A 21,793-nucleotide genomic window follows, 5' to 3' on the forward strand; every position below is an offset into this window, starting at 1 on the left:
CCCTTGGGCTTTGTTTCAAAAGATTTTATCTCTCAAGAAAACTGAATTTATCCAGTAATACTTAAATTAGTTCTCATTTTCATGTACTGACATTGACTATGACTCTACAGTATAGTCAAGTTTCTTATCAACATAAAGCCACTAATGTTACCACACTTAGTTGATACAATTCCAATAAAAAGCAAAGGAACTTGATACATGCACTCATCTTTATAGTTTTCTTGCAGTTAATTTTTGTAGACGGTATTAATATTCATCAATATTCAGTTCATATACCTAATGGAAGATTATGCATTTCAGTCCTGTTGAACCCAGATGGCCTGAGTTTATGACTTGCTTTGGCCAAAAGCATGAACAGACTGGAGTGTGTCAATTCCAGGTGGAAGCTTTAAGAGAAGTGCTTTGAGTTGAAACCTGAAGGATTCGTAGATAAAAGACAAGCAAAGAGTGGAGAGAACCTATTGTACACAGAGAAAAGAGCATGCCCTAAGCCTCTGGAAAGAGATTGTAAAATTCAAACATCTACATCAGGGTAATTAGAGTATAGAAAGTCAGTTGGGAAGCGATGAGGGGTAAGGCTACTTTGGTAGGAAGGGAGGTCAGATTGCACAGGCTTGTTATCGAAGACGTTATATTTTATGCCGAGTGCAGTGTGAAGTCACATAAAGGATGTAAGCATGGAAATGACAGGCTAGGATTCAGACTTGCAAAGAGCTCTCAGGGTTTTGTGTGCAGAGCAAATTGGAGAGGGAGACAACGGAAACTTTTAGACCAGATGTAAAGCTAATGGGATAATCCAGGTGGGAATTGATAATGGAGTGACCCAGGCAAATGCTGTGGAGATGCAAGAAGTGGATGGATTTTAAATATACACAGGGGCAGATTTAATAGATGCTGAATATATTTATGCCTAATAGATTAATGATAGATAGAATGTGGAGATGGGAGAAGAAGTGAAGGGTGACTTTGGGGTTCTGGATGAAGCAATTGGATGAAAGGAGACTCCGTTTATGGTGAAGGGGACAACTTGCAGATGTGCCGAGTTGGAGAACAAGAGCAAATATATTTAGACTGAGGACATGACATGGAGAGTCCCCTGGCAGTTAGTGCTTAGAGAAGCAATCTGTACAGGTAACATAAATTTGGGATGTATCAACACGTAGATGGTACTTAAAGAATGAATGAGGTATCTAGAAAGAAAATATAGAAGGAGAAGATAGTAGAAAAACACCCAGGACCAAGGTCTGAGTACCTCTAACATGTAACCAGAGACAAGAAGAGAAATGTGTCAGGAAGGCTGAAAACAGCAAAAAGTTGTAATAAGGATAAAGTAAGTGCTTCCCACTGGAAAACACTTAATTGAGTCTTTTGCTCTGAAGATATAGGATGAGCAACCATCCATAGGTTCTGAGCCTGGGTCAATCAAGGAACTAGAGACTGGCCTCAGAGGATGGTGGAGGGGGACGGGGCACAGCCTCCTAGTGGAAGGCCTGTAGAAACTTCAGCTAGTTCACAATTTTTATTTAAGATCGAGATATTTCTTGATTGCCCGTGATGCTTCCTCTGTACAAAGGCATTTACTGTCACTCTCTGTGTTTGCATTTAACACACTAGTATGATTAAACTCTGTTTATCTCCTTCTAGTAGCTACACCTGCCATTTGGGTCACTGCCACAGAGTAGGTACAGTTTCTTCAACTATAGACTCATGATCCAAAGAGCAATCTCCATATAGAAATCATCTTGCTTTTTTCCTCCTCACTCCACATGGAGGCAGGTACTTTCACCTTCCTCAAACTGCAGGGCCCACACTACTTATAGTTGCAGATTGGCCCACCCAACAGGGGTGAAAACTTCTGAAAGAAAGAAATAAACTTGGGATTATCACTTTTTTAAAAAAGATTTATTTATTTATTTGAGAGAGAGAGAGAGCAGGGGGAGGAGCAGAGGGAAAGAAATCCCCAAGCAGACTCCCCGCTAAGCGCAGAGCGGGAGGCAGGGTTCCATCCCACAGCCACCGCCCCCCACCACCACGATCATGACCTCAGCCTAAACCAAGAGTCGGGATTCTCGAATTTTTAAAGAGTAACAAATTAGACACATTGTTTCTGGTCCAAGCGATCACTTAACTGTCTCTCACTTGATATAGAGTACCTACTTTGAAGGACACCTAATTTGGAGGAAAAGTAGTCACTGTTCCCCAAAATGATGCCACCTCCCCCCGCCCACCCACCTAAGGTAGCAGCACCTGGTGACAAACATTTCAGGAAATTCACTCCCTAGGAAACACATTGGTGATTGCCTCCAACCCTGGCCTATTTGACACTGCGTAAACACCATCGATTTTCCCTTGGCTGTGCTGACTCATTCCTCTGCCACCCTCAGCCCTCATCTCCTTGCCCTAATCAAGAACCTCAGGCAGTCAAAGTTATAATGCCTAATAAATTCCAAGAGTTTAACAAATATTAGTTCCTTCCTCTTCTGCCTATCTGCAAGCCTGGATCTCTGCTTCTGGTTGATCGGATTACTTTCCTAATTCTAAGCCCATTATAAATGCTACTAATAAGAGCTATTCTCATATTCATTATTTCATTTAAGAGTAATAATAACTGTATAAAATTCACCTTCACAAAAATGCCATTCTACTCTTTGTTGAGGCAGGAATTTTCTTGAAAGGTAAGTTTTAAGTTACTCTTGATTGAGGTTTTGTTGACTGAAATACTTCAGAGCCCAGAATGACCTTCCAGTAAGCTAGGCAGAACCCGGGGGAGCTATGGGGAGCTGGCTGCCTCATTCTGTGCATTCTGGTTAGGCTTTGTTCTCTAATCCGTGTAGAGCAGCCACTTTCTTTGGCTACTTCTATGGTCCCAATCATTTATCTTTTTTTTTTTATTTTTTATTGTTATGTTAATCACCATATATTACATAATTTGTTTTGGTGTAGTGTTCCATGATTCATTGTTTCTTCATAACACCCAGTGCTCCATGCAGAATGTGCCCTCTTTAATACCCATCACCAGGCTAACCCATCCCCCTACCCTCCTCCCCTCTAGAAACCTCAGTTTGTTTTTCAGAGTCCATCATCTCTCCTGGTTCGTCTCCCCCTCTGACTTACTCCCCTTCATTCTTCCTCTCCTGCTATCTTCTTCTTTTTTTTTTTCTTAAAATATGTTGCGTTATTTGTTTCAGATCTGTGATTCAACAGTCTTACACAATTCACAGCGCTCACCGTAGCACATATCTTCCCCAATGTCTATCACCCAGCCACCCCCTCCCTCCCACCCCCGACCACTCCAGCAACCCTCAGTTTGTTCCTGAGATTAAGAATTCCTCATATCAGTGAGGTCATATGATACATGTCTTTCTCTGATTGACTTATTTCACTCAGCATAACACCCTCCAGTTCCATGCACGTCGTTGCAAATGGCAAGATCTCATTCCTTTTGATGGCTGCATAATATTCCATTGATGTCCATCGACAGATGAATGGATAAAGAAGATGTGGTATATATACCCAATCATTTATCTTTAAGAAAAAGACTTAGAGGAGTGCCTGGCTGGCTTGATCAGCAGAGCATGTGACTCTTGATCTCAGGTTTGTTAAGTTTGAGCCCCACATTAGGTGTAGAGATTACTTTAAAAAAAAAAAAAAGGAAAGAAAAAGACTTAGAGATATTATCAGGGCCAATCTGTATACTGAAGGTGCTATAGTCCCAACCTCAGATCTTTTGAGACTAAGTGTTTAGATACAGATGTTGCTTACTCTCTCTTGTTAGCACCAGAGAAGTGGTTGTCTCATTGTCTTCTATAGAACTGTAAGACACAACCCCAAATGATACTTGAACTTTCTTCTTAAAATCTAAAATCACATTTCCCACAGAGTCATTACATATAAATATCTAATAGGATAGAACAACACAGTGATAATCCAATTTGCTATAAAGTATAATGGGAGGGGAGATGGGGGAAAAGAAGATTTAAAGTTTAAGGACCTGAATTCCAATCTTGGTTTTATCATTTTTTTATTTGAATTGTCTTAAGCTTCTGGACTTTAGTTCATTTTTCTCTTCTCTTCTATTTACTCGTAAGAAGGGATTATAAGGCTGAATTAAGATAATGTATTTGAAAGCAATGAAAAATTATCATTCATATCTAATTGTTGATAATTGAGGGATTACATAATTTCAACAAACTACATCTATTATGTTAAGGCTGATTTTAGTTCCTTTCTCAACCACACTTTGCCCAAAAAGAAGAGAATGATCTAGATCAGTGGTTCTCACACCTGACTCATTTCACCTGGAATGCTTTAAAATGTATAGAGAGATTCTCAGGCTCTACTTACTAAGGTTTTGATTCAGTGGACATAGATATAGGTCCAGGAGACAGTATTTTGTAAAAGCTCCCCAAGTAAATTGCCATAGCTTTTTTGAAGGAATTGGCAATGGGTGTTAACATTTTACTCTTAGACCTAGTAACTTTACTTCTAGAAATTTATCCTGCCAATATACTTGAAAAAGTATAGAAAGTTATAATGCCTAATAAATTCCAAGAGTTTAACAAATATTAGTTCCTTCCTGCCAATATACTTGAAAAACTATAGAAAGATATACATACAAGGATTTTTACTGCAGCTTTGTTATATTAAAAAAACCATTTAGATGTCCATCTGTAGGAGACGACTTAAATAAATGATGGTGTGTCCATACAGTTGAATGTAATGTTGATATTGACATATCAACATCCATAGCACACATTATTTTTAAATTTTAAAAAAACAAATCAAAATAACTAAGTAAATAAGCAAATCATACAACAGTTTTATGATATGTTCTTCTTTGTGAAAAATAAAAAGTAGTGTATATATTCACATGTGGGTGTGGAACTGTTGAACTGTTGATAGTGGGCAAATCTGAGAAATACGCTTGGGGAAGAGTAAGAACAAAGGAAATGTGGGACTTTTCCTTTTTAATTTATACATTCTTTTTTACATTTTTTTCTTATAGCATATATGTATGCCACTTTTTTCAAAGATGATCCCCAAGTAATTCTGATGAGCAGTCATGTCCAAAACAACTCTGGATTAGGAAATGTGTGAATTTCCTCTCTCTGGCATTCTTTGTTCCTACTCTTATACTTTATTTTTATTTTTTATTTTTATTTTTTTAAAGGGTCAATTTTTTTAAAGATTTTATTTATGTATTTGAGAGAGAAAGCGAGAGAGCATGAGTAGGGGGAGGGGGAGAGAGAGAGGGAGAAGCAGACTACCCACTGAGCAGGGAACCGACATTGGGGCTTGGATCCCAGGACCCTGGGATCATGACCTGAGCCGAAGGCAGACGCTTAACTGACTGAGCCACCCAGACGCCCCATTTTATAGTTTATTTTTAAAACTATCATTTACGATCCTCCACATTTTATCATTGTCAACTTCATCACTTAGAATCTTCCTGAATTTTCCCCATATATATCCTAACTACTAATTCATTCACTCATCTAGTCTATGAATATATGCTGAGTGCTTCTGAGCACTCAAAAGTGCCCTGTAGGTTCCAAAGTGCTATTCCAGGCACTGGCAACAAACAAGACTGCAAGCCCTGCCCTCATGGAGTGAGCATCCTAACTTCTGTTAGCCTCAGTCCCTTCATCTGTAAAATGGATATATTATTAGTAACTTTCTTATAGGGTCATTTGAGGATGAAATAAAATCATGTGTGCAAAGCCCTCAGCATTGGTATCATAGAAGTGCTCAGGAACTCTAAGCTGCAATAACTTTTACTGTCCTTATCATCATTTTTTCATGACCAGCTGCTTGATCCACTGTGAATTTTCTAGAAGAAAAAACCCTACAGAAATTACATTTCATCTTAAGAGAATGTTATCATTGGGGCATCTGGGTGGCATAGTTGGTCAAGCTCCTGACTCTTGGTTTCCACTTAGGTCATGATCTCAGTGTCGTGAGATCGAGCCCCACATCAGGCTTAGCGCAGAGTGTGCTTGGGACTCTCTGCCCCTCCCCCCCACTCACTCTCTCTCTCTCTCTCCTGTCTAAAATAAATAAATATTTTTTTAAAATGTTATTGTTGATCTTATAGACAATTGAAGTACATCTGCTTTGCAAAATCACAGCAGATTTTAGAAGACTTAGGGAAAAAGATAGAAGTCGAGTCAATAAAAGGAAGAATGTGGTCTCCTGCTTAATACTTCCCTGAGCCACAGATTTCTAATTTCCTAGGTTTAACAAAATAGATTACATAGCAGAGGCTGATACACATTTGAAAAAATTACAACATTTTGTTCATGTCCGTGATCATGAGGAATTTCTTTTAGAGATAAGGTTACCAAAGGGCAGCAAAGTGGCCCCTTAATCCCAATAGCAGATACTCCTTTGAGTGGAAACCACAGTTTAGGAGGCTTGGGAAATGGACTTCTCTTTACATTTACACTTGAACTTAAACAGTGCAAAACAAAGTCAGTTTGAGCTTTCTTTTTTTCTTTTCTTTTCTTTTTTTTTTTTTTTTTGTATTGACTCAGAAACCAAATATGGAGCCAGGTTATCCAATTAAATGTATTGTTTAAAAATGAAAACAATTACATTTTCAATTATAATGAAGATGAAAATTACAATTGCTTTAGTTATGGTATGTTTCTTTTTCTTTTTTTTTTCTTTTCTTTGTTGTTGTTGCTGCAGACAGAGTTAATTTTTCTTTCAGCAAAGGAAAAAAAAATTGAACAATGATTGTTAGTGGACTTGTTGGAGTGGTCCCCGGTTAGGTTCACCCTGTGTTTGCAGCAGGGGCTAGGTTGTCTAATTCTGTTAGCTCTACAAGAGACCCCAAGGTAAACAGAACTACCACAGATTGTGTAACAATGAGCAACAGGTGATTCTCTTGCCAAAGAACCAGAAATCTCTCCATGTAAAACATAGGTCTTCGGTATATTCTAAAAGTTATTTTTAATTGAGAAAGAATAATGGGCAAGCAATATCCCAAGGTCCTGAATTATAAGAACTATCTTATGGTGGAAAGGGGAAGGTACTAAGTACTCATTTAACAAATATGTATTGTGTAACCACATGCTTTGTGCTTGTGCTGGGGAAAAGCTACAAAGGTGAATAGGGTGCAATGCCTGCTCTTAAAGCACAGTACTATTGCAGCCCCACAATACTATGGCATAGGAAAGCTTCATTTCAGACTTTATTTAGGGAACGCAGCTGAGCTGCTCTGGTGAGTTGGTTAAATACTCGTCACAAAAGCAGAATAGGCAACTCTTCTGTCAAGTACAAGCTAATATACATTGTTTTCTACAAATTCTTGAACTTCAGTTGAACATTTGGGTTGCAGTCTTTCTCAAGAATCATTATTCCAAGGCATGTTTTCACTCCTGGATTTGGTCTCAACAGGACTACCAAAATGTGAACAAGTACCAAATATTGAATGAAAAAAAAAAAAAAAAGACCCAACATGTTTTGGTAGTCATGCCAGTTTTGTTTTATGTTTGGTATGAACATTATGGAAACCAATCAATATAGTATATTGCAATGCATCATTTTAAACTAACTTTCTTTTCAGACCTTTTTTGTACCACAGCGAGGCTATTTCATTTGCTTATTCTAGTCATCAAAATGGACTTGTAAGTCCAGTGGTTATGTTCATTGTAATTAATCTAATTGGCCAACTCTGTTTCTCACTTGAAAATTTGCCAAGAAATATAATGCTCTTTAATAGAGGCAAGTGTTTGCAAGTATTGACAAAAAGTCACAGATTTTTTTACAAGGAGATGGAAGAGAATATAGTTTCACTCCTGCCTTGTCTGTGTGTATGTATGCATACTATAGAAGCCAGAATCTATTCCATCTCAAACCACATCTAGCAAAAGGTACATAATACTTTAAAAAGAAAACTATGACACGACATTCATTAAAACTGATCATAACACTTTCTGTCCTGTTACTCCACTGAAACAAAGTTGAAAGGAATTATTTTAAAGCACATGTAATTTAATCAGAAGTTAAAAAATGCCTGTCTGTAAGTAACTTTCTTTTTCCACTCTGCTTTGTTTAGTTTCACCATAAAAGCAATTCATTTCTAAAGACTTGAAAAACTGTTCTTAAGCATATATATCTCCTTCTGACCCCTGTAATTTTCTGAATGCATCAAATACCATGATTATGGACTCTGCAAATAACTCCCGTGTGTAGCTCTTTTCTCAGCTGTGATAGTACATTCATGTGAATATTTTATTAATGCCAGTGTGCCTCGCTGGACTATGTGATTGGTGAGGGCAAGATCATCTCCTATTTCCTGTCATTGTTCTCCAGCAGCAGCTGAGTGCCTGGCATATAGTAGCTGCTCAATAATTGTTTGTTGAATGAATGTTATGCCATATAAGGCACTTTGGAAAGAGTGGGTAATGATCCCTTGACTGAGTTTTATTATTTTTATGAAGACTAATCACCTTATATACACACACACACACAAAAACCGCTGCACATATTTGTTTGTCAAAGTCTTATATGTAAAATGTTTTAAGTCGTTCAGAGAAATAGTATACTAATAATCAAAGTTAATTTGTCATATTATCAAATGCAAAATTCATTAATAGTCTCTGATAGTTGAAATCATTTATCTTAAAGACATTCAAAAAATTAGGGTGTCTTAATTTTCACAGTGTCACCATGAGGTAAGTACTATTTTTTAAGCTTCAGAGAAAATGTTTTCTACTCAAAAGAAAAGACTGTTTGGCTATATTGGTTTTTGGATTAGTAGGTTTCCTTGGGCATATGATGTCTAACAGCTCAAGGAAATTTTGATAAATGCTTAGAAAGATTAATAAGCATAAGAAGTATTAAAAACAAAAACACATCAATTACTTATCATCAAGAAATGTGATCTATAAAATTAATCACAATGTTACCTAAAAAGGGTTTGAGTGTATTCTGAAGTCTGAGCTGAGACATTGTATGCTGTGTGGGTCCATATGTAGTAGTAAGCGGTCACCTAAGAACTTGATAAATGATATACAAATAAGTAGCATGGACATTCATTCTGAAAACCCTATAAATTATAAGTGTGGTCAACAGTTAATTCATGTGTGATTTTTTATATGGAAATTACCCCTATGAACAGTAACACCAAGAGAATATGGGTTTTTTTGTTTTTTGTTTGTTTGTTTGTTACCCAGAAAGATTCCATGAGACTCCACAAAGTGAAAAGCAGGATAGAATCTGCGTCATTCATATGACTCCTTGGAGAGTCTGGAGGAGGCCAGGAGTAATAAGTTGCAACTTGTCTTTGAATGAGAGTCTAAAACCACTTCTGCCAGTGAGAAAAATGCATAAAGGCGCTAAATGATTATAGGAATCTAAACCAAGATTTTTTTTAAAGGCAGGTACATAAGATAGCAAGCATACTTCCATCAAAATGCCTTACGGCTTTTTTCATTTCTATTATGTTTAACCCCCCAAAATAACTTTAATGTGTGCCAAATGATCCATTCTACTTGCAAGGTCTAACATGATGTGGAGGCTGACAGAGATAAGGGCTCAAGGCAGGAGGAGCACTGAATTACTTTTCTTGCTTTTTTTCTTTTCATGTTAGAGATAAGGCCCAAAGGAAAACATAGATCATTGTGATAAATGTGTTGTATCTTCATATTTCATTGTAGTTGTCAAGAATTCTTGCCAATTCATAAATGTTAAGTAAACCAGAGCCACAACTGGATAAGGTACAGGTAGTGTCAGTTATAGTCATATTTGGTTTCAGGAAAAAGTATTACCTTTGTCCTGATTATTTTCTTCGTTCTATTAAGTAGGTTAGGTAAACTGGATGGGGATGGGCAAGCCAACCTTTTATTCTTCCTTCATTGTGTATGTGTGTGTGTGAGAGAGAGACAGAGAGAGACAAGGGACAAAAACAGAGACAGATAAATTGGTAAGATTTTAAAGATCATTTCGGTTTTGTTGTATTTTGTAAGTTTAAATTTCAGTGTTCAAAATGTACTAGTTTCCTCCATGATATAAGGGCTTTTGAAGGTTGACTGAATTAAAATACAGCTTATCAAAGTTGTAAGATACAAGGGAAATGATCATTTGCAAAATAAGTTATGGATTAGGAAGGAGGGAGAAGTGCAGTTGGAATCATTTTTCAAGGGGAAAATGAAAGTTCAGTGACTAATGAGAAAACGATCCCAATTCCTTTCCATGCTTCATAGAGCCACCTGTCCATCATCTCTCTTTTCTTCTCATTCTTGGAATTGAGTATATAAGGAAGGGAGAGTTAGTGGCACTGAGCTTCCTTCAGCTGATGAAGGGACAGAGGCAAGCCTCTCTCTCCTACCCCCACCACGCTTCCATCTGTACTGTTCCTTCTCCTGAAATGGCCGTCCCCCCGGCTCTGTATCTCAAAGCCTTAGTTCAAATAGCTGCCTCCTTTATAGCACTTTCTTTGATCACTTTTGCCAAAGCGACCTCCCCCTCAACACACACACCTACAGAACTAGGTAACGTTTCTTTAATGAACCTCTGCAATGCTCTCTTTGTACAGGCTTTTTGTTCTCCCTCTCCCTGACAAAAATAAAATGAACCAAAAAACAATACTCTTTGGTCCTATGACCTTACACAAACGACTGCACTTCCCTGTTCCTGGGTTTCTAAATACCTAAGAATGGTGATAAAATCATCAAAGTCATAGGGTGGTTTTGAGAATTACATAAGTTAATTGCCATAAAGTGAATTATGCTGGTGAAGAGATAGATAGGTCTCAAGAACTGTGAGGAATTATCAGGTGTTGTTGCTGCCTACTGTCTCCTGGGGAGCACGTATTAGTTTCCCTTCCTGAGCTTTGCCTTTCACCCCGTCACCCTACCTGCAAACTACAATGGTAAATACTGCAGAGCACACAAAGATCCCTGACACCATTACCTGACCTAAGGAGTTCATAATCCTTTGGGAGAGGTCAAACAGATCACTTGGGTGAAGGAACAAAACAGTCATTAGAAAATTATAAGCAAACTTCTGGAGAGAGTTCAAAGACAGACAAATCTGTGGTTTCACCAAACCAGCTTGATAATGAGAATCCCCTGGGGCGAGGATTCTGAACTAGTAAATCAGAATCTCTGGTCTGTAACCAAGGAAATGCAAATGATCATTCAAATGGAGAACCTCTAGAATAGTTATAGTTGGGGATAAAGGCTTTCTGTTAAAAGCTAATTTTGACCAGGAGTAGGCACAGTTTTTCTAAGAACTAGGATAGAAAAGAGAGTGATGTCATTTTAAAAACATAAGGGAGTTTCTTCTACCCAGTGGCTTAATCTTCTCAATAAAGTAGGAAATAAGATCCTCTGCTAAGAATGAGGCAGGTGCAAGGGCAGTTCAGGGTTTGGGAAATGTAGAGAATATTGGGAGAGTTGCTATGGTGATATGTTACAGGGCTAAACTAGAGGTGAATTAAACTGAGGGTCCATTATGCTACAATCAATATTCCTTACTGGAATTTCCAAGTCCAGTTTATACCTGAGTTAGGATCATTCTCAAGTCCTCAAAGCTCATAGAAATGAAAATACCCCAGTACTATCGATAAAGGTAGATTTTTTAATATTATTCACAACAAAAGTAATGTAAATTCTGAGGATCACCTGACATCCTTGTTTCTTCTGCCTAGTACAAAATTTAAAATGTGATCTCGTGAAACGTCTAGGAGTCAGATTCTCATAAAAATAACAAATCTACCCATTGTGCTCTTCCCTAGGGTGAGAGCAAGGTTTCATAATTAAACGTATGGTGCTGTTGCTTTTCTTGTATTTTTCTTTTTGGTGAGTAAACTATTTTATTCGTCTCGTTTTTCCACATCACATTCTCAGGGTTGTAATGGGTCTCCCACAGTTCCAGGCAGTTATTGGTTCTTGGGGGGAAATGTTCCTGTGGCATTATTGATTGCAGCCTTCATGGGAAGGACAGTGATTGACTGAGTTGCTTCTTGGGCAGCTGTGAATTTGCTGTATAGTGACAGGTCCTTCGGTGGCTTCCTCAGTCTCAACTTGACAAGATATCTGGAGAAGGAGCTAGCACTATTGAAATGTTGTGTCCTCACCCTACATTGTATTCTGTCCCTCAAATTAAACCCAGGTCAGTGAGAGGTCATGGTTAAGAAGATAGTAAATGATAGCACTGAAATTGAGGCTGTCCTTCTGTCTTCATAAGGCTTCTGGCCCCTGGCTTGACCTCCTAAAAGCTTCATGCTGTTTTCCTAGGCTTTTCACAGCTGCCTGCTTCCTCACCCACAATCTCAAAACTTCACACTCCAACACTCTGTTTATTCTATTAGCTAAACTATCAGACCGGACATTTGACCTCAGACAGCACTGACTTAGCCATTGTCTATGTCAGTATTCAGTTCCGAAAAGAGAAATTGGAACCCAATAAGCAAATGGACCCTACTCTCTCATCATGGATGACACCACATTAGTCTTTATAATGATTATAAGTTTAAGATCGGCATTATTTCATTTCATGGATTAGAAAGAAATGAAGCTCAGAAGGGTCATGTTACTTTGCCTGTACATTCTCAGGAAGTAAGGAAACAAGAATTCCACCCAAGTTGGTCTAACTCTATATTCATATTCTTAACTGCTACACTCTCCTCTCCCAAAAACCTCAATCCTTAAACTATTTCCCCTCCTTCACATGTCCTAAACCCTTATCTGTACCTCACTGTCATTCTTTGACTTCTCTTTGATCACATTTTATTGTGCCTTCCATCCACCTGCATACTTGCAAATAGTTTTGTGAGTAGAATTCATTTCGTCTATTTTTTGCTCACTAAAACACCTAGTATATTGGGTTTGTAACGTTCGACCCTGTGTATCCTCAGTTTTCTCTATGGATCATATCCTGATTTATCGTAAGTGAAAGTGATAAGACTAACACAGGGTAGGAGAAGATGATGGAAGAGAAACTGAATAGTAGCCACTGATTCTCAGGGGTGGGGGAGGAGGGTGCTAGGACTTAATGGGCCCTGTCACCAATTATTAGATACGATCTCCATGGACACTGTTTGCCATACTTCCCATCTGCATGGCTCCAGGCAACCATTGCCCAGAACTGAAGGAGAATGGAATCCAAATGTTAAAAAATTTTAAAAATTCAGAAACTTAGGGATTCTCTTCAATGGTCTCAGGCTATGATCAGTGACATTAAGCAATAACTCTCTCCTCTTTCTTGCACACTCCACCAGAGATGTTCACCCCAATACCAGCTTATCTTGTTCATGCATCTTAGACCAATCCTTATATATGAAAGATCCTGGGGGATCTCCAGAGCTCTGTGGACCATCATGGAGACTCACTGAGAAATAACTTGGTGCTTAACGTAACAAAGAATCTAGAAGCACTCCTTATATTTTAATTTCCTCTGATTCATGTTGCAGGTCATGCCTCACTGCAAAAACTGGATAAGAGCATACATCTCTCTTTTTTTTTTTCATTACAACTACAGGAATATCATTTCACTATAGTCTCAGAGAATATGGTCTCTTCTCCTAGAAAGTAAGCTAACCAGGTAATGTTCCTCTTGCTACAAAGTGCACCTATTTCTCACATTACCCTTGTTGCTGTGGTACTGTGCCTATGTATTGTATATGGAATGCCATCACTTGCAGTGCTCTATAAAGCTTGAGTTTTTACTTCAGTGATACTTCTTTTATTTTTTTTTAAATTAAACCAGTTAAGTTAGATCCATGACCCCAGCAGAAAGATAAAATAATACAATTTTATGTACTTTCAATCAGCAATGAAAAATTAAAATTGAATGATATGGGGGAAATGTCACATAGTGACAAATTACAAATAACAAACTTCCTAAGCTTTTCCTCTAACCTACTAGTTATAATCTTAAGCCTTATAGTTATGAAACATTTATTACGGGGCATGTCCCTATACCAGATTCCATTAAGGTGTAGGTTAGAGCAGGTGTCATTTAATCCAACGATTCACAGCACATCACTCTCATTATATCCCAGGTGTTAACACTGTCCCTTCTGAATTTTAATGTTCTAATAGATTAAAGGTTACCTGTACTTTAAAAAATATTTAGGAAAATGCATCACTTTTGCAACAAGTTGTATCTATAGTTAGGAACAGTGCAAGTCGTATCTATAGCTAGGAACAATGCTTGCAAAAGCAAAAGTGAATAAACACAATAAACTGTTGAAACTGAAGAACTGTGTACTTTATGTGGAGGAAAACCACCTATTCAAAAAGTTCAGCAAATTTTCAACAGGATACTTACAGATGAAAGACTACTTAAAGAGCTCTTTAAATAAAGACTCTACTCCCAATTAAATTCAATGACCCTTTATTCCTAAATTCTCATATGGTAAATGCCTAAGTTGTTATTGTTAGTTTGCTTTTTCAACACAAACTGTTTCTAAGGTTTGAGCAAACAATAATGGTTTTGGCTTTATTTGCTATAATGACATTAGTTTAGGATCTGCCCACGGCTGCTGGATCCAAGTTAAGTCAGAAGGCTGCTGAGGAACATCTCATCCTGGGAATCCTCCAGCATCTCCCATAATTGGACTTAGGTTAGCATGCCAAGTTTATAACTGAAGAGGACAAAAATAAAGGAAAATTCTCTTTTTTAACAGAAACTTCATACAAAAAATGACAATGTTTGTAAAAGCCACATGTGTGCTCAGTCTGGGATGGAATAAATCCTAAAAGCTTAGCTCTCATCAGCTTCAATTTTGCTATTCTAGGACATTCTTTTGTAAATTACCTTATAGGAAGGTCTGGGGTGTGGTAGTATCCTCAAACTTGGAGGATACTAATTTTTCCACATGTGTATGAGTCACACAAGCATATGACACAGTATCAGACCAGTCTGTTGTTTTAGGATGACTTTGTAGGTAATTGAGTTTTGTTTGGGCACCTCAGTACAATGTATTTCAGTGTAGAGTCAAGGTACTTACCAAATCAAACAAGAAGTTTATATGCTTATATCAAATGTCGTCCCAAACAGCACAATGTAATGATGCTCTAAGACTTAGAAAATAACTTAATTTACAGTACTGCCAACATGATTCAACAGAAAATGTGAATATACACAAATCTAATTAGGTCAAACACCTACCTCCTATCAAGTTTAAGTAACTGATATAGAAGTATTTTGGTAAAGTGCCCACACTGAGAGAAGTTAAAAAAGCAGCCCCTATTTTCTACAGAAAAATAGGGACAGTGAATAACTCATCACATTCTCTGAATACTACACTGCACTCACAAATTCTGGAGAGTGATACCCTGGACACACAGCTTATTTCACATTAGTGAACAGACCTAAAATTTTTATAAAGTTCTGACTTCTGGCCAGAAGATAAAATGTCCCATATATACATATATACAAACCCCATTTCTTAGCCTCTTAAATTCTCTAGTTCTAAAAATGGCTTTTTGACTTGTCTTTACAGGTTGTTTTCTCCTTTAAAAAGGAGAAAGTGTGCAATACATTTGCATTTGCACTTCTGAATTAAGAAACGGTATTAAATGAGAAAAAAAGTTTAGGATAGTATTAATTTACTTAGATTATGTACATGACCTTTGGGTATTCATGAGAACCAGTTTAACTGTCCATCACCTTATGAGCAACTCTGTTTTCTAAGTTACCCAGGAAATGTATCTAACCATTTACAAAAACAAAAATTCGAACATGCACTTTACAAATCATGGTCTTATTTACCTGCATATTCTTCCACAAGACAGGTATACATTAAAAAATATTGCTCAGAAACATAAAAATAAATACTATCTCTTTCGTTTACCATTTAGGCATATAAATAGTTTACTGAAGATGATGCATCATTCAACAAACAAATGCAAAAACTGCTTTATATAAAGTGTGGTTCTCTGCTATTTAGCAATATAAAATATAAAATGATTACAATATAATTAGCTAATAAAGAGCTAAATTCAAGAGATTTGCAAACCAATACAGCAGTGAACAGTCCCTTATACAAAAGTCCATTAAGGAAGAGTCAAGTCCATTTTGTAACAGGTTACGTAAAAATCAGGGCCAGTAAATGCATTATAAATGCAAAAAAGAGCTCTGCTTCATCAGCACATTCTTCAGTCTTGTTTGGACTAGACGCCAAACTTAACTGTTCTCTCTTCGGTTCATCTTGTTTTCCATTACGCTCTTGATCAACTTGTTTTATGCATTCTGGTATGCCAACATATTCCATGGGGACAAGTTCTGCTAGTTCTGCCAAATTAAAGACGTATCTAATTTTTTGGCTGAATTTTGAGCTAATAAAGGGTCTTGTGACAGCTAGAAGTGTTCTGATAAACCATGAGGGATGTACAATGATTAGTGATTTTAGGTTTTTCCGTGAACTTCTATTAATTTGCTGGTAGCATTTCCTGAGCCATCCCAGACTGGGCCTTTTTCTTCGAGTTGTAGCACCATTTAAATAAACTATCACATAGTTTTCTGCTACTAACAGCTCCAAAGTGCCAATAACATACTTAAAGAGATGGTCCATCAGGTATCTATAGTTAGGTTGACCACTTTCAGGCATAAAACAGACAGCAAACACAACAATGGCACTTACTCCATCCCTATAACATCCTCCACGGCCAGTAACTTTTTTATAGGGTTCAATTGCCTTCATATTGACCCTGTGGTCCTGTTCTCCAATTCTGAACATACGCCAGCCTCGTCCATCTTCTTTTTCCTCTGCCGCTGTGTATTCAGTAATTGAGCCTTTCCTAAAAATTTCAGTAGTTTTGGGTTTTGGAAGATCATCTTCCCACTCAAATTCATTACTGTTTTCTGATGGCGTGTCTAAGCCATCTAAGTCAATCTCCCCACTTTCATCCAAATCATCTGACAGCACAGAGCCATCGCTAGGATCCAGGGTCAGGCTAATGTCTGGAGTGGTGAATTTCTTTCTTCCTTTATTTCCATTAACTTCAGGCTGGCTCTCTGGTCCAGTTACAGCTAGTATATCTGCTTCCACACTATCATCCTCTGGTAAAGGTATTGGAAAATCTTCATCTTGCCATTTTTCTTTAAGTTCCACAACTTCCATCCTCAGCTTAGATTCAATATCAGCCACAAGCTCCTCATAATCCAGAGAGCCAACGTCCCCGGAGGAAGCCTTGGCTCCCTCGTCTTCTTCGCCCCTCCAGGCCGCCGACGTGGGGCTGACGTCCAGGGCGCAGGAGGTAGCGCCGAGAGGAGGCCGCTCTCCTCGGACCGCAGTGGAGACGGGGGCCCAGTCCCCAAGCTATAGCTGCAGCGGCAGCAGCTGACCCGGATGCAGAGGGCGACCCCGCCTACTTCAGTGACACTTCTTTTATCAGAGGGTTTTATCGTCTTTACTCATCTAGAAACCAGTAGAGCACAGTAAACCACTGTTGTTTACCACCATATACAAGGTAAAGATTCTTCACAATTTGCCAATATTTTGAGCAATGTGGTTACTGAAAAATATACCTGGCTCTCCAAACATGGGTAAATTGCAGTCCCACAATTATTCATCAAGTCTCTTATAAATATTTCAGATCCCCCACTTAGCTAGGTTGCTTTTATTTCTAATTCACCAAGATTGGGAACAGACGTGAAAGGCTGATTATGTCAAGTTTGGGGGAAAGCAGAGAAACAGCAGGCTTTGCAAATGCCTCCATTTTGTACGGACGCACATATGGTAGCATCAGACCTATTTCTGAATAAAGAAACTAGCCACACAGTCCCTCTGACGATCGTTATCAGAACTGAATGACACTCCATTTTTATCAAGCCTCTTCTCTGAGTTATTGAAGCCTCCCATACTATCACCAAGTAAGTAAACACTGCCATGCATAGAGCTCTTGCTATCATCATGGGAAAATTGTAAGCAGCTCGCGTGCGTTTGCACAAGAACTATGGGAGTCAGCATCTGCCTCGTAACAGCACATCCATGTCATTTCATCTTATCTTGACACATAGATATGTAGGAAGATAGACTATTCCCTTTCTATCTGTTGGTAAATTTTCTTTCTAATAATTGCTGAAAACTTCACTCCAGTAAGCAGTTAGTCCTGCTGGTTGAAGAAAATAGACATTATCTGAGGTAATAGATAAGTCTCATTAAGAAGATGGAATAGACTAATTCCCAGCATATCTCCCATGCGTGGGAAAACTAATATTGTGAAATACAGCAGTAACACATCAATTATCTTTTCTACATGAAGTTAGATAAGTCTCGCTGCTACTTATACCACATTATATAATTTTTTTATAACCATTTATGTTAGAGTACCTCAGTTTGCTGCCTCATAAAAAAAAAAAAAGGACAGCCAATATTTCTATTCCAAGTGAGACTTACTCTTTTAACTACTTACGGAATCCAGGTATTCTATTTAAAATGTATGTGCCTACTGATTATCAAATGCCCAAAGTGTGGGTGTTTGTTATTAGCCTAAAAACCAATGCTACACATCTCACAACATTACACTTTTAATGAAGATTGGCTCTAACCAATGAAAGTAAAGCTAACTATCAGCATTCAAAATAAAGGTTTTAGAGATCTCGTGTTAAATAATGACTTATCAGTTTACTTTCAGTAGTTTATCATATCGGGTTATCATAGGTGAAGTACTTGAAAACAATTTCATTTCTTAAGCAGCTTAAATATCTCTCCCACATTCTCATTTGCATAATTAGTTTTTATTAGCAAATGTTTTTTTAATATGATTGTAACATCCCAGATATAGAAATTTCACATCACCGGAGTTAAATTAATGAAGTTTATAAATGAAGACTTGACTTATTAAAGTAAATGATAAAGTAGAGGATTATTTGTTTAATTTGTGGCCTGTAACAAAAGTATGACAATGACAATAAAATGCCTTGCAAATTATAAAGTGGTATCTTAAAAAGGAAGATTTTATATTTGTATGTATCCTAGTTTTTAAAAACATCCAAACTACTGAGAAGGAGAAGAAGAAACATAAATTCTACGGGTTCTGAGTCTCAGACCAGTTCTATCCCAAACACGATCCAGAGGGAGAAAGAAAGGGGTCAGAAGAGAAATTCCAGGAAAAGTGCTGGACAGGAAAGTCACTTGTAAATGGCAGCCATACCCAAATCATGACACTTGCCGTGGTGCCGTACATTTCACAATCCGTGTGTGTGAGTCTGCGCGGGCTGCCCTCACACAGTACCACATCCTGGCGGCCTACACAACAGACCTTTAGTTCTCACAGTTCTGAGGCTCCAAGTCCAAAATCAAGCTTCCAGCCAGGTAAGTTTCATTACAAGGCAGCTGTAACAACACGCACTCCATGATGCTGTTCCTAAACTGTCCATTGTTCCAAATCCAAGGTTTGGTGACCCTTTTGCACAGTGCCTTTCATTGCCCAGTCCCTTCCAGGACATATAATCTCATTGCGGTGGGATCACACAGGAACACGATTACAGATAATCCGTCCAAGTGACAGTTTGGGTTTTTTTTTTCCCCCTCATTTATAGAAACATTATAACGTGTTCAGATTCATAATGGAAAGAAGTTAGAAAGTTGAATTCACCTTTTAAAATGTCTGAAATGAACAGACATTTCTGTTTTTGTACGGGTCGAGTCACTTGGAGGAAAGTTTATGTGATGTTACTGTCTTAACATTCTTTATTAAAAAATTGGAAACACCTCCAGCAGAGTCAGAATAATACTAAATATAATACAATACACCTGAAAAATTAGAATATAATTTTTTAAAAGTACTTTAGACTGTCCATCTATGAAAATATGGGTAAAGCATAGCAAAATTATTTTCCTAAAGTTGTACTATTAGTATTATCAATGATCTAACTCTTGGCTGAGAATTTTAATTAATTATCCTGAATTTGTCCACCATCTTGAGTACAAATAGACCCCGAGGTTTTTTTTAAAAACATGTATTGGTATACCTTCTCCAAGCCAGGAGACGTTTGCATCATAAAAGAATTCTCATCATAGAGTACCTACTACTATAACAGCTCTTAGAATAATGAATTCCTTCTGTATATTTAAACTGTTAGTCGACTTATAAAAAGTTCAGTGTTTATGCAGATGTTCCTGAGAATATTTGTTCATTCGAAAGTTTCCTTCTCCGTAAACTTCTCTCCTAACGCTGTGCCAAAGATCCTTATCACAATCTTTATCCATTTACACGTAGCACACACTTCAAGATCCCACCTACTTTAAGGCTTAGTTGTCAGACTCAAAGATATTAAAATATTCCATAAAACGTGTATAACACGCTAACCAAAATAAGTTTGACTTTATGACCCTCTTTCACAAACATGTATTTGAATGGTCTGCATAAGAAGATTTTGTATTGCCTGAAGAGCGACTGTAAGCAGAGATGGTCACTGCCAGTTTCTCACCGCAGAAGGAAAGAATTTTTCCCCTTTACCCTATAACCCAAATATCACACTGAGCTTAAGGATGAAGCTGACATTTTAAAAGATCACCAGAAGTGTTCTCTTTCCAATTGCAATTATGCCCTCCATCTCAGTGGGAGTCATCGTCGAGGTCTTTTCAGCTCTCCAGCATCTTTCTGGCCTGCTTTCATTATCCTGATTATCTATTCATTTGCCGCCCAGCACTCATTTTATGAAAGATCATGTCTGCCATTTTTATAATGAGTGCTTGACTTTTACTGCCAGCATAAACACATAAAATATATAATAATTAAAGTTCACTAGTCACCAAAGTCTTGAGATCCATCATGTTGCTAATTTGATTTTTCAAGCAATTGCTTTTCTGTAAACGAGGCTGATTTTGCCCCCTTAGGCATCACAAGACCTGTGATGGAAGGGGCTGACTCTAACCTCGAAGCATGGATCTGAACGGGCACCATAAACCAGGTTTCAGGTTCATCAGCAAAGAAAGACATGTCTATAAAATCAGATGCTTCTTAGAGCCAACAAAAATCTCATCAATATTTGAACCTAAAAATTGTTTTAAGTGTTGCACATTTTTCAAAATAAGTGTTATTTAATAAATACCTACTTTTTATGGGCTACTGTTTAAGGAAAAATTTCAGTGGAATAACTATGGAAGTTCGCATCACATAGATCAAAACTTCACAGTATGTTGACTTACGTTGAGTAAGGATAAGTTTTCATAACACCACTTCCTTATTTTGAACACACTGCCTTGTTTTGATAACATTGGCAAAGCCCCCTGAGTGCCTCATGATAATGAATTCATCTGACGTTTATTCTAATCGCACAGAGATTAATGAACTCATGCGATATTCATGTGGCTCTCTGGAGACATCAGGATGTGCTACACAAAGTGTAATGTTCGTAAATGGATACAATGGAATATGTGTTAGCCAAGAAACTTGAGTAGTCAAATCCTCAGTTAATAAAGCAGCAGGAACTGAAGAGGCAGCATCCATTATAGTGGGTTTTTTTAGGGAATAATAAAGAAATTGACAGTGTATTCAAGGAAAAAAAAAAAGTGCAGGAGCCAGAAGACCTTGGTTTGAGAGCTGGTTGGATCAATTACCAGCCTCGTGGCCTTGGGAAATTTTCTTTACCTCTTAGCCTCAATCTCCCCAGCTTTAAAATGAGAATTTAATAACATCAACCTTCTTAAAGCCTTTTACAGGAATAAGGAGTGGGGGAGGAGCGGTGCCATCAATCAGTCAATCAATATAATTCCTCCCTCACAAGGTTATTTTAAGAAGTAAATCAAATGATATGCAGTGATTTGATAAGTGCTTTGTAAACTCTGCGGCATTACACATGCATTTACTATTGCCATTCCTTTGGG

The 21,793-nt window shown here is 37.7% G+C and overlaps 2 protein-coding genes across 5 annotated transcripts in view; one reads left to right on the forward strand and one right to left on the reverse strand.

Annotated features, from left to right (window-relative positions):
• The window catches only part of GRID2 (glutamate ionotropic receptor delta type subunit 2), a 1,431,476-nt gene that overhangs the window by 1,363,588 nt on the left and 46,095 nt on the right, over positions 1-21,793 (forward strand). The gene's annotated exons all lie outside the window — the stretch shown is intronic.
• Positions 16,033-17,099, reverse strand: LOC113925241 (BCL2/adenovirus E1B 19 kDa protein-interacting protein 2-like). Of its 2 annotated transcripts, XM_035726306.1 has the most exons (2): positions 16,384-17,099; positions 16,033-16,209 (listed from the first exon to the last, which is right to left on the reverse strand). In XM_035726306.1, exons 1-2 carry the CDS (start codon positions 17,078-17,080, stop codon positions 16,046-16,048), a joined length of 861 nt encoding a protein of 286 aa, XP_035582199.1. In that variant the 5' UTR covers positions 17,081-17,099; the 3' UTR covers positions 16,033-16,045. The 2 variants fall into 2 exon arrangements, with proteins under 2 accessions (XP_035582199.1, XP_035582198.1); XM_035726305.1 differs by having other exon boundaries at positions 16,033-17,099.

The sequence above is a fragment of the Zalophus californianus genome, chromosome 2 (genome assembly GCF_009762305.2).
Source record: "Zalophus californianus isolate mZalCal1 chromosome 2, mZalCal1.pri.v2, whole genome shotgun sequence".
NCBI lineage: Eukaryota > Metazoa > Chordata > Mammalia > Carnivora > Otariidae > Zalophus > Zalophus californianus.

Coding starts and splice junctions, on each gene's coding strand:
- LOC113925241 (XM_035726305.1), bottom strand. CDS start 17,080: ATGGAAGTTGTGGAACTTAAAGAAAAATGGCAAGATGAAGATTTTCCA.